The sequence below is a fragment of the Pipra filicauda genome, unplaced genomic scaffold (genome assembly GCF_003945595.2).
Source record: "Pipra filicauda isolate LSUMZ 115617 unplaced genomic scaffold, ASM394559v2 scaffold114_size2234877_pilon, whole genome shotgun sequence".
NCBI classification, from domain to species: domain Eukaryota; kingdom Metazoa; phylum Chordata; class Aves; order Passeriformes; family Pipridae; genus Pipra; species Pipra filicauda.
In genome coordinates this window covers 296259-309511 of record NW_024103596.1, presented here as the reverse complement: position 1 = coordinate 309511, position 13253 = coordinate 296259, and the positions used below count along the sequence as shown (strand labels likewise).

At 56.8% G+C, this 13253-nt stretch overlaps 1 protein-coding gene across 1 annotated transcript in view; it reads right to left on the bottom strand.

Moving 5' to 3' along the window:
- PAPPA2 (pappalysin 2) overlaps positions 1 to 12114 on the bottom strand; it is a 90123-nt gene extending 78009 nt beyond the window's left edge. Inside the window, exons 1-2 of the mRNA XM_039383991.1 lie at positions 11369 to 12114; positions 5072 to 6134 (exon numbers count right to left, since the gene is read on the bottom strand). Of these exons, the coding sequence (XP_039239925.1) occupies positions 5072 to 6134; positions 11369 to 11834 (1529 nt within the window). The 5' untranslated portion in view covers positions 11835 to 12114. The remainder of the gene's footprint in view (positions 1 to 5071; positions 6135 to 11368) is intronic.
- Positions 12115 to 13253: the final 1139 nt, after the last annotated feature.

Genomic DNA, 13253 nt, shown 5'->3' with positions numbered 1-13253 from the left:
ACTCCACACTTGACAGGCAGAGAAAATCACTGAAAACACCCTCTCCACCCATCCTTCAAGTGACCAACCACCACAAGCAGCAGCCACCTGTCACCTCCAGTTGAATCTGTGCTCTGCAAATTGTCAGTGACCTCAGGTTGTACCCAAATCTTGTAATTTTAAAATAACATTGCACATACCAGCCCTCTTTCACAGTGAGAAAGGTATCCTGTGGCAAGGGAAGAAGAAAGGGAAGTGAGCAGCTAATTTGAATGTTGTTTTAACATCTGGTTGGGATTAAGGTCTGAGCAGGTCAGCTGTGGCCCCATAAATGCCATCATTGCCCCACCTGCTTTCAATTTGACACCGTTTATGCCCTCAGTTCCATCCACTTTCAGCTGAACATCTCCTGACAACGGGCTGCTCAAGTGCCAGGGAATAGCTGGGAGCGATTCTTTCATCTTCAGGGGTTGTCCACCAGAGATATTTAGTGAGGTTAATCTGGATCAGCTTTTGAAGACAAGGCTTAAACAGCAGGAGGTTCCCAAGCAGCCTTAACCCAATTAAGCACCCTTCCCTTAGGACTGGAGGCCAGCTAAGCTTGCATTAAAACCCATCAAGTGTCCTGTTAATCAGGTACACTTTAACATCACAGCCGTGGTCATCCCAGCGGAGGCCACCAAGACTGGAGACACCTCATCATTTTTCACCTCCTTTTGTCACTTTGGTTATTTCTGCCATTACTTTGGGCAGCTGAGATGAAAGGCCCAGCAGCTCAGCCCTTAGCCACTCTGCTCTCCAGACTCCCCTCTGGTTTTTCTTTTCACATTAACTATGTCACACACCAGACTCTCATTGACTAACTGCCCGAGGGGGACCCTTGCTGAGTGTTAATTGCTGTTAATGAGCTGTTGCTGCCTTCCTTCCAAGAAAATTACAGCAGCACTCAGGCTCTGCAAGAAGATGGGAGTCTGCAGAAAACCAAGGCAAATTCTACTTCAGGCCCTGACTTTACACCGCCAGAAACTCCTGGAATATGCTTTAAATCAGGATGAGGCTGGGTGAAGGATAACAGTCGGCAGCTCTCCTGATGTTGCCTGTCCCCTTGTTCCTCATGTGGTGGGTCAGGGTGAATGATAAGTCCCTGATTTGCTTCCCATGGGTCCTGTTGGGGTGCCTTGCAGGGATGTCTACACACAGCTCTTCACCAGAGTTCTTGCTCAAGTCTCCCTCCAGCCACAAGTGCACAGTCTCACTGAGGGGGTTTGCATGTGGGTGGTGGCCCAGCTGGCTCAGAGCACAGCAGGGCTTGTCTTGTCCCATGTGCTACCAGAGGGGGTGCAGGAAAGACCCGACAAGATGCCTGAATGGCCACTGCCATCATTTCAGCATCATCCCCTACCCCAGAGCTGGGGGCAGCTCCTGCCTCAGCCACAGTTGGCTGCATCCCCACCAGAGTTTTTATGGAATCTTAGAATGGTTTGGGTTGGAAAGGACCTTAAAATTCGTCTTGTTCCACTCCCGTGCCATGGGCAGGGACACCTTCCACTACTCAAAGCCCCATCCAGCCTGGCCTTGAACACTTCCAGGGATGGGGCAGTCAGAGATTCTCTAGACAACATGTGCCAGGGCCTCAGCACCCTAACAAGGAAGGATTTCTTCTTAATAGCTAATCTAAACCTACCCTCCTTCAGCTTAAAGCCATTTCCCCTTGCCCTGTCACTGCATGCCCTTTTAATAATAATAATAATAGTAATAATAATAATAATAATAATAATAATAATAATCTTCTTTCCAAAACTCATTTCTTTCCCCTGCTAAGCATGGGTGAGGGTATATGGCAGCACCAGATGTGGTCCTGGAAGTATTCTGAGATGTCCAATGGTTAAGAAGCACTGTTCCTCAGGCTTTTCCGTCTGGTTTGCCTCTCTCTAAGCTGCAGCCCAGGGGAAGGGGATTTGAAATGAGGGATGTGTTAGGATGGTAAAAGCTTTTGCATGAGTGCTTAAGGTCGTTCAAGTCAAGACAAGGTATTGAGCCCCTTCACAAAAACGGACTCAATCTGTCTACAGTGCTGGCAAGAAATTGCCCGGTGTCTCGCTCTGACTTTCTCATTTTGATTATTTTTGGCCATACTAAGAAACACTCAGATCCAAACCACTCTTTGTGAGAGCCTTGAAATGAAATAAAGCAGAGATGATTTAGTTCACGAAAAAAGATCCTGAGACTTTTGCCTTGCCACCTTGATCTGAAAGGAGATGCAGAGAGCACCGTCCGCAGCGGGGGTTCCCTCTCCCCCAGCTCTCCCAGAGCCTCAGCTCCCTCCTGGGCTCTGGCAGAGGGATGAAAAAGCAGAGGCGTCTCGGGGAGCAGCAGCCAGCTCGCTCGCTTGCTTGCTCTCCTCCAGTTACAGACCCAGAGCTGTTGTTCCCATCAAAGCACCTGGCTCCCATTGTGCCGCCTTTCCGCAGTTTGTTAAATTTTATTTCGCATTATTCCTCCCGTTTTGGCTTCCACCCTAAAAATCCTTCTGCAACTTCGCCAGCTGCCCCGCTCCTCATAAATGTTCATTTAAGTATAATACCTTGCACTCGCTCGGCAGGAGCTCTGCCTGAACAAAACCCCTCAGGCTGAGGTCTCCTGCTCCTGTATCTTGGGATTCATCCTCCAGCTTTGGGGGAACACCACCTGCCTGGCCGTGCTCTTGGGCAAGCTCAATCTCAGCTTGGTTTTTCCCAAACCCAGTTTCCCAGTGGTTTTCCCACAAACATATGTATTCTTCCCCAGGAAGAATAAGAAGAGCACCCTCAGCAGAGTTGAGCCCAGGAAGGGTGGGTGTCCACCAGCATCACCAGTTTGGACCGTGCTTTGAGCAACCTGGTCTAGTGGGAGGTGTCTATGCCACTAGAGACAGGAGGGCAGGAGGGGTGGAAAAAGATGGTCTTTAGGGTCCCTTCCCACCCAAATCACTCCACGACTCCTTTATTCTGTGATCTCTGAAGAAGCCGGCCCAAGGCAGCTCAGAAGAGCTCAGTGGCAACAGGATTCTACTCATGCCCCCACATTTCCCAAATGCCAGGCACTTCAGATTTCGTTTTTCAGAGTTTAGCCTACAAACAATCAATCTTGTCTTCTGAGCAGACCAATGAGGTCTGCGGAAAGAAAATTGCAAAATATTTGTTATTTCCCTAGTGTTCCCATTTTCCCATTCCTTTCCCACAGAAGCAAGGTTTTTGTTTTGTTTTGTTTTGTTTTCTTTCCCAACTTTCAGGGGAAAATCCTGACAAATGGAAGCCCTGATTCATACCAGCAAAAATTTGGCCTTTTTTAATTTAAGGTGGAGCCCTTCTTGTCTGAGGATGAAAACATTTCTCTAAATGCACACGGAGGGCAAGGACTGAGCCTTGGCCCTGCCAGAGCCAAGGCCAAGTGGTGTTGGGTGCTGATGGCCACCACGAAGGGAGAGTTGTTGTGCAGCCAGGAGGGCTGTTCATCTCCTCCATGCTCAGGAAAGCAGCTCTGTGCTGGCTCACAGAATGGGAAACAAGAGGACAAGGCAGGCACAGAGCGACAGTGGTGGCTGTCACCACAGAGAATTACAGAGGTGAGAAAATATCTTCTGGGGGTGTTACTCAGGCAGAGACACGGTGTGATGCCTCCCTCTGTGGCTGGGATGCATTGGAAGAAAGGATCCCCATCCTCCTCCTGTATTTTCTCAGACAACTGAAGGATGGGTGAAAAAGGCTCAGGAAGGGAGGAGGGGAAGCCCTGCTCCTCTCTATCACCACCACCCAAACAGAGACACCTGCTCCCCTCCTCCCTCCATGTCCCTCCTGGGAGGAAGCAGAGTGAAGAAGCAGGTTTGGAAAAAAAGGATTTATGGCCGCAGCCTACCTGCTCACACAGCACAGGGAAAAAAAAACTGAAGGAGAAAGAAGATCAAAGGAGCAACGTGTCCCTAAAACCCTCCCTTGCAGCATTTCTCCATGGATGCTGCCATCTACACCACACCACTCCCGCTCCGGTGGGCACCTCTGCCCGGCACTGGGAGCCAGCAGCTGGGAATGAGCAATTTTCTCTGACACTGAGACAGAAACAGCTTTAAAAAAAAAAAACAAAAAAAAAAAACCACCAAAACAAAAAAGGAAAAGACATGACTTTTTTTTCCCTTCCCCGTCTCTGGCCAGAAAGTACACCTGGCAGAGCCCCGAGTGCTGGAAGCCATCAGCGGGGCTGTCGGCACTTCAGAGGCTCTGGTGAGGAGGGCAGGTCACCAACCACACCGAGGACACTGTCCCCAACACCCCGGGGTCCCCCAGCATGGGGGGCGGGGGTACCCCTCTCCATCCCACCCCAGCTGCTGCCTCCAAAGGGCCCTGAGGAGAGTAAGGGTCCCCTGGCACCATGTGTTGATGCTCCATGGGTTTTGTTCCATGTGGATTTTACAAAGTATTTTGCACCTGCAGCACAGAGTAAAGGCACTACTTCCTACTCCAACCAAGGGAATCTCCCTAAGGGCATCACTCCCCGGGGCAGGATTTGGGAAGGCTCATGTTCACCCACGCACAGCACCTCACATCTACACCATGACCTCCTTCTCCCCTCTCCAGCACTCAGGGAAAGGTATTTTGAATACAAATTAAGAAATCAGGCTTTAGGCATATCCAGGGAAGTTGGGGAAGGGGCAGCAATCCCCTTGCTGCATCCTGTGTGTGGGATCAGGGTAAGCAGTATCCTTTGCTCGGGGCCACTCTGCTCACCCTGAGGATGCCCACCGTCCCTCTGGCACGTAGCCAGAGGCTGGCAGCCCTGCACTGGGAATCTCCTTGCAGAGGTTTTCCCCATGACCCCTCACTCATTTTAGGGCAGGGGGAAACACTTAACGACAGGGCTTTACAGAGGGGGTGCTATGTCACGTTGTAGGATTTGCTTCCTTTGATGACAAGCACACCTATCCCACGGGAAAACACCCCTCCGCCTTCCCACACTGGGAAGCCACAGGTTGGAAGCGATACCCAGGTGCAGAGCGGGTGTTGGGGGGAGGGTTCACCCCATCCCTTGACCCGCCACCCCCCATAAGCCCCACACCTACCGATGGGGCGAGTCAGGGTCGAAGCAGGTCCTGGCCACGTCGGTGGCCCAGGGGTCGCAGCAGTCGCCGTCATCGAAGTCGTCCAACACGTTGTTGCACTCCATGTGGCAGACGCCGTCGCGGCGCTTCCAGGAGAAGCAGCGGCCGGGCCGCCGGCAGTCCCCGCCGTCGTAGCCGGTGAGGGGGTGCTCGCACTCGGGGTCGCAGCGCTCGTTGCCCACCTTGCTGGGCTCGCAGCCCAGGAGGACGGCGCGGCGGCGCAGGGAGGAGTTGTGCACCTCCAGCAAGCTGAGCTGCCAGGAGATGTTGTAGGGCCGGAAAGCCTCGCTCAGTGCCCGGTGTTGCCGCCTGATCTGCTCCCAGCTGACCGTCGGCCGCCCGCCGTCATCCTCCGCCAGGTTCACCACCCGGTACCGCACCACCTTCCAGCTCCGCAGCGGCCAGTGCCGGTTGTAGTGGGAGACCAGCTCCACGTTGTCGCAGGCAGTCTGCCCGCACGCGGGGGGGCCCAGCGGCCGCAGGACGGGCGGTGGCGGGGACAGCAGCACCCACTGCTGGGGGAAGGCGCCCTCCCGAAAGGGCACCCAGCGTTCCTCCGGGGTGGCGAAGCCCGCGGCCAGAGCCAGCCCTGCCACCCCCTCGGCCACCTCCTCTAGGAAGGGACGCTGGAGGTGGGATTGGGGCAGGGCACCACGCCACAGGGCCAGCCCGGCCAGGTGTCCCCGGAAAGTGTGTGCGGTGCCCCAGGCGTCCCCCCCCAGCAGCAGCGTGCGGCAGGAGGACATGAAGGCGCTGTGCAGGGGTCCCTCCTGCCCGCCGGCACGGCCGACCCGCACCCCGTCCACGTAGAGGGCCATCCAGCGCCCGTCATAGCTGGTGGCCAGGTGTGTCCACGCCTCGGGGCGGTAGCGGTGGTAGGAGGTCACCTCGGTGGCGGTGGCCGCCCGGTCCGTGCGGAGGGAGAAGAAGAAGCGGGCGTCCTTCTTCCCACCGAGCTGCAGGGCACGGATGCCCAGCGCCCAGCCCCTATCGCTGGCCGTGTGCGAGCAGTTGTCGAAGACGCCTGTAGTGAGTCGGGGATAGGGGTGGAGAGAGAGGAGAGCTGGTGAGGACCCGAGAGCATTGCCACTCCTCCCCGGAGCACCGGCTGGGTCCTTGGTGGTGGGTAAATGAAGGTGGGCAGAGGCTGGGCAGTGGGTGCTGCATCAGGGGGACACCACAGCCCCCATTCAAAATCATTTGGATGAGTAGGTGGAGTAGCCAGGAGGGATGGCAGAGCCAGAGAGTCGGGATGGAGAGGGGAGGAAGAGCATGGATGGGAGGAGAGGCCGAAGAGCGAGGTGTTTCTGAGCTGCTCTCTGTAGGAGTGCTCTGGCAGGATGGGATTAGAGGCTAAGCTTTTTATCTGCGGGCCAAAGCTTTTAAGAATTAGAGCACAGCAACCCAAAGCAAAACAGCCTCCTCCAGGGACTGCTTCCCCAACAGCTTCCAGGCAGATTTACAGCTCTCCTTTACGCTCCAGTTTCCCTCCCAGTCATGCATCCAGCGCAGGCGGGAGAGGGTCCGAAGGGGATGCACTGCCTGGCAGGTACACTCCTCAGCCCCTGAGGTCACCTGAGCATAAATCCATCCCCAGAAATAGCTTCAGGCTCAGCCTCTCGCTGTGTGCCCAGGTGTGTTGCAAACCTGTTTTAGGCTGGGCAAGACCTGGAGCTGTGCTGACTTTCCCCCAAACTCAGGCTGCTGAAGAACCTCAGCCAAGAACTGGAGGCTTGCAGGCACTGAGTGCCCTTGGGGATTGGTGGCCATAAGACACTTAAATACTGGCAAGGGCAAATGGACCACTCAATGCTTGAAATAAATGCCTCTGGGTTCCTAGACCATCACAGCCGGGATGTTCATGCACATCACTGGCTAAGATGGATGAGCTTGAAGTCACTCTTTGAGCCCCACCAGCAGCATCTTCTGGGAGCCCCCTGCTCTCCCATTCATCACTCCAACAAACAGTGTCCCCGTGCTGGTGAATCCTGCTTCCATGCCCAGAGACCCTTTTTATACTCCTGCTGTGGCATTTCTTATTCTCCATCCTGCTTTTCCTTGCTGCCTGGGTTCTCCTGTCCCTCACCATTCCCATTGCAGGCACTGCCTTCCCATCTCTGTGGCATCAGGGCATCGTGGGCCAAAACAAAGCACTCCTGTCCTGCCCTGCTGTCTCACCTTTCCCAGAGGATGCTCAACACGACACCATGGGGAAACTGTACCTGCTGCCAGGATTACAAAGAAGCCAGCAGAGAGAGGCAGAGGTGTAGAGGAGCAGGAGCTCCAGGAGGAGCAGGAGCTCCTGGCTCTCATCCAGGTGATGTGACTGAAGCCAGGTTACCATGACCCCACGTCTCCCCTGCCAGCCCTCATAAACGTGGCCGGCAAAGGTCACGTCAAGCCCCGCTGCACCCCAGGAAGCTGCACCCCTCCCTCCATCCATCACTTTCACTGAGGGCGAGATGGGTGGTGGCCTCTAAACCATCCCACGGTCGTAACCACCCCGGGCACAGATCCCTGCCACTGCTCACTACAAAGGCAGCCACGCACAAAGCCTCCGTGGGCGGATGGGCTTCGGCCAACTCTTGTTTTCCTGTGGATTGTGAAAGGGAAGCAGAAAGACCAGGGGAAGCTGAGACAGGGAGAAGCCAAAAGGCAGCAGGCAAGTAGAGGAGCCTTGCAGGAGCGAGAAGGCAGAGCTGGAGAGTACTTCTGGGCTGGGTGCTGGTTGAAAGGTGCCGAGGCCTGCAGGCTCGAAAGCCAACTTTTGGTCCTCGCTGGGGTTGGGGAAACAGGGCTTGGTACCTCTTCTCTTAGGAAAACTCATGCATTTCACCTTGAAATGATTCAGAATGCCTCAAATTTGATTAAACACTAAGGAAAATACGGGACAAACAGTGTCGGGGAGGAACAGTCTCTGGGGTAAGTGTGAGGTATCACCCTCCCAAACCAGTGCTGGAGCCAAGCCACACCTGGCAGTGCCTGATGATTTCAACACTGGCCAAAAGAAATTTCAGTGAGCCTAAAACAAAGTATGAGGACTCCATCAAAGTCCTCAAAGGGACTTCATCCAAGTGATGTAAGTAAGGCCAAAGTCAGCTCTACAACAGGGGTGGAAAGCCAGTAAAGTAGCAGCTGGTGCTTCCTAGACATGGCTGGGGATGGCATCTCCACTGCAGTGGCAGTTAAAGGAGCATGAGGCAGAGCAGCACATCCCACAGCTGGGAGCCACAGCAGAATGGTGAAGCAAAAAGGTCCAGCAGCAGGTTCTGACATCCCCTGAGGGCTTCCATGAGAAATCATCAGGGGAGCAGTTTCAAGACCCCAGAATTTGCCAAGGAGCTTGGTATTTTGTCCTGGGGCAAACCACCACGAAGGGAAAGAGCTGTTCGTAGAAGAGGTGTGAGGTACTTCCTCAGCACCTGTAAATGCAGCCCCTGCCTCCTAACCCTCAGATGGGAAAGGGGAGCTCTAACCTGGTTTGTGCTGTTCACCAGTGCCTTAGGGTGATGACTTTGGGGTTTGAAACAAGAGTTGTTTGCAACAGCACAAAAAAAGTTGAAGAGAAGGATATTTGTGAGGGAATATGTCCCATGGAGAAAAAGCCTCCAAAGAGATAAAGTGTGCTGCTTTGTAAGGACCACACTCCAAGCAGCTTCTCCCACTGAGGCCAGGAGACTTGCAGCACAAGGAACAGCTTTCAGCCATGCTTTGAGACAGATAATGAGGAAAATCGTCTGCTAAAGCTCTGGAGGGTCTGACACAGACCAGAAGCAAAAGACAAACATCAGCCTGGCACAGAGGGGAATCCCTTGGGGTTCACCAGAAGCAGAGCAGGTGTGAATGGAGGGAAGACAAAAAAGGTGGGAAAAGAAATGGCATCACATGAGAGGACTCTCTTCTGCTGCCCAAAATGAGAAGGACATGGAAGAAGGACCACTGTCCTTCCCTGACAGTGTCTGTGGCAGGGTGGTGGTGTTATACCCCAGCAGAAATCCCCCCATGCAGGAGGGGCTAAGAGGGATGAACAGCCCCATCCAGGGTGGCCCTGAGGCAAAATGTGGCATCTACAGGAAAAAAAAACACCAACCCTGAGCCTTCAATCGAAGCAGCAGCCACACCAGATGACAGGACAGCTTGCTTTTCATGGTCAGAGCTGCTCAGCCTGGCCTCACTTCCCAGGCACTGATGCTGAGATATGCTCAGCTCTGCCCTGCTTTCCTCCCGCCTTCCCTCACACACAGACACCTGGAGCATCTCCAGCTCCTCCACAGCTTTGGACCACCTCACACTCGGTCCCCTCTCTCCCGACGGAGCAGGAGCAGCAGATCAGAAGCAGACTCAAACCTGCCGAAGGGCTGGCAGCTGCTTGCATCACCTGCTCACACGAAATGCCAGCAGCGCTGGCCTGTCCCTCTTGGCCACCGCACCCGGTCCCAGCTGCAGGGAGACGGTGGGAAGCGGACAGTGACTCAGGCAGCCGGAGGTGCCTGGGGCTGACTCAAACCCTGGAGCGAGGAAGCCAGGGGATATTACCCAAGTGAATGCCAGGGCTCACGGGTGGTGCTTTCAGCGCTAACAAACTGTCCCACCCTCCACAAGGAAATTAAAAAAAAAAAAAAGAAAGAATAAAAAATAATAATCGTAAAAAATTGGAAATGTAAAAACCAACACCTGCAGGCCAGACCTCCAGATGCAAACAGCTGTGCTGCTGATGTGATGGCTGGGAAGTGCATTCTCTGCATCCCGAGCTGCTGCCTGCTGGCAGGGAGGCAGCAGGGACCCAGGTGGGAAGGCAGGCAGTGATGTGCATGCTAGGTAGTTTGGTCATTTCCTTGTCCACAGCAGCTTTTACCCTCTGCCACCAGCCTCCAGCCCACCCCTCCTACCTCTTCTGCAGCACAGGTACAATTATCACCCTAATATTGGGGAGATAAATCAGTGAAAGGGGTCAGGCAAAGCAGAGTGAGGTTCAGTACGGCGATCATAAGTGAAGGTAGAGTTAGCATAGAGAGAGGGATTCCCCAACCAGCCAGCTTGGCTGGGGCAGCACAGAAACACAGCAGCCCCCACCGTGGGGACCCCAGACATCCCGTGGGACCGGTACATCTTGGCGCTGCCATCTGTTCTCAGCCCTTCCCAGCATCCCTGCACTGCCCTGCCGTGCCTGTACCCAGCCACAAACACCCGTCCTGGCACGGCTGCACGAAGCACCAGTGCAGGAGGCACTCCGTGCCTGTGTGCCAGTCTGTCTCCTCAGGCCCCCCATAGGATCGTTTAGGTCGGAAAAGGCCTTTAAGATCAAGTCCAACAGTTAGCCCAGCACTGCCAAGCCTGCAACTAAACCACGTCCCTAAGCACCACATCTATACATTTTTTGAACACTTCCGGGGAATGGCAATTCCACCACTTCCCTGGGCAGCTTGTTCCAGTGCCTGACAACCCTTTCAGTGAAGAAATTTTTCCTAATATCCAATCTAAACGTCCCCTGGCACAACTTGAGGTAGTCTCCTCTTGTCCCATAGCTTGTTATTTGGGAGAAGAGACCGCTACAACCGCTACAACCTCCGGTCAGGTAGTTGTAGAGAGCGATAAGGTGTCCCCCCCCCCGAGCCTTGTTTTCTCCAGGCTGAACAGCCACAGCTCCCTCAGGCGCTCCTCGCAGGACTCGCTCAACACTTGCCTGCTTCTTAGCTTGTGGGGGTGAGGGGGCAATCCCCGGTAGAACGAGCCCCTGGGGTCGCCCCCCGCCCCGCGGAGCCCTCGGGGCCGTGGCCCGGGGGGTCCGGTCCGGGCCGTGCGTGCGGCGCGGCTGCCACCGTGCGGCCACCGCCCCGGGGACCCGCCAGAGCCCCGCACAGCCCCGGCGTGCCCGGAGCCCCGGGAGGGGACACCGGGGGAATGGAGGGGGACCAGGGCGAGCGTGTCACCCAAAGGGACCTTCCAACTCCAGTCCAGGCGAGAGGGAGAAACTAGATGGGAGCTGGGACGGGGGGGGCGGGAGTGGGGGGGGGGGGGGGCGGGCTGGGAGGACGGGGCGGGTGGGAACAGAGGGGAGGGGATGGTTTAGGGTTTGGTCTCAAGGGAAGGAGGAATATTCCACGCCCGCGGTGCTGAGGACACGGGTGTGGGCGCGGGGTGTCACCTGCCGGAGCGGGGAAGGCAGGGAGCCCCGCGTGGGGAGGCTGGAGGAGGGGGGGGAGGGGGGGGGTTGTCGCGGGATTGTCGGTTCCCCCATCCCTCCCTGCCGGGGTTTACCTGCGATGATGGCCGGGTTGCTCTGTCCGCCCTCCGCCTTCACCCAGAGCTCCAGGGTGAACTCCTCCCGCGGGACGGCGGGCAGCGCCTCCGCCCGCGCCGCCAGCTGCTCCCGGCCGCCCGAGAAGTACAGCGCGGGCAGTTCCCGGGGGGAGCCCGGCACCTGCGGCTCCCGCCCGCGCCGCCTCTCCCCCCGGCCGCGGCCGCGCTCCCGGCCGCCCGCCTCGCCCCCCGGCTCGTCTCCGCCTGCCCCGGCTCCCCGCGGTCTCCGGCCCCGCGGGGGAGCAGCGCCGAGCGCGCCGTGCGCGGCGGGACCCTGCGGGTACAGCCCCAGGGGGTGATGCGGGGGCGCGGCGCGGCGGCTCGGAGCCTCCATCCCGCACCCCGGGGCCGCCGGGGGGTCCCCGCGGGCCAGGCTGAGCGCCGCCAGCAGCAGCGCGGCCAGGGGGGCCCCGCCGCGCAGCATCCTCCTTGGGCACGAAGTTTGGGGGGCGGGAGGTGGCGGGCGAGTGGCCTCGGGGGAGATGGGGGCGCTCAGGGGGGCGGCGGGCGGCAGCGCCGGGGCATAGTCCCCCGGCCCCCGCCGCTGCCGCTGCCCCCAACTTTTCCCCGGCACCGCTCTCCTCCCCTCTGCTCCTGCGGGAGGAGGAGGAGGAGGAAGAGGAGGAGGAGGAGGAGAAGGAGGGCGAGAGCACCGCGGCGGGGACCCCCCTTCTGCCCGCAGCCGGGGCTCCCGGGGCACGGCGGACCCTGCGCGGCTCTCGGCGCCGGCCGGCTCTGCCTGCGGGAGCGGGGGATGCGTTAGTCGCCCTTATCTAGAAAGCCCCGAGGCGCTCCGCTCCCCCCCCACCCTAAGGAGGGGTGTGGAGGGGGGGGGCTGCCCTTATTTAAAGATGATTATGTCCAATCTAATAAACCCCGAGCGGAGCATCGCCCTCCCTTCCCTCCGCCCTCCCGGGCGCTGCCCAGGATGCTGGCGGGGAGGGGATGCGGAGGGGACTCAATGACCGGAGGGCGTTGGGTCCCCTCCGCATCCCCTCCTCCCCGCCGGCGTTTTGGGACAGCACCTGTGCTGTCCCTGCCCGTGTTTTCTTCCGTTGTAGCTCCCACCTCGCCTACATCCTCCATCTCCATCACCTAGAGGGGAAGAAAGGAAGGTGAAAGGAGGGGATACCCTCCCTCAGCCCTCCCCCGGGCGAGGAGAGAGGTGGTCTTGGGCTCAGGGTCCCTCCTCAGGTGGAGATTTTTCTGCTTTTTCTCTCTTTTATTATTTTTTTCCTTTCCCAAACAACGATCCCATCTGTTTGACACGTGCAGAAGGGTGGGCTGGAGGTGCCTTATCCGAGCAAGCCACATCCAAAACCCAAAAAAACCCCTCTATGAATGCACCAAGGGAGTGGGCAGCGGTGTGAGAAAGCATCTCCCACCTCCCTGTCAGAGGGTACGGCACCGACGCCGCTGGGGAGAGCTTCTCAAAGTACCTGGGTGAGAAAACAAGCCCCGAAGTTTCCTCTTGGTTCCCAAGACTCCCTCGCAGCATGGGAGACTAGGGAAACTTCAGCAAGGAGATCCAGCGAGAAGAGAACTTTTTTTTATTCTTTCTTTAAATTATTATTGTTTTATATATTATTTTTTTTCGCTCCCAAACACTATCTGTGGCGGTCAGTCTGAAGCAGGGTTGCCAGCGAAAGCTGGGAGGCCCCTTCCAGGGTGCAGGCTTTCAAACCAGCGAGGCAGGAGGGAAGGGATTTAAGAACAAACGGCAGGAGCTGGCTGTGTGGGGTTGGGGTCAGGGGTTTTTTTGTCTTCTCAAGGTGGGAGGGTGATGGGAGGAGGTGGGGGGGGCCTGATGCTCTTAGTGGGGGGAGATAGAAAAATAGAGTGA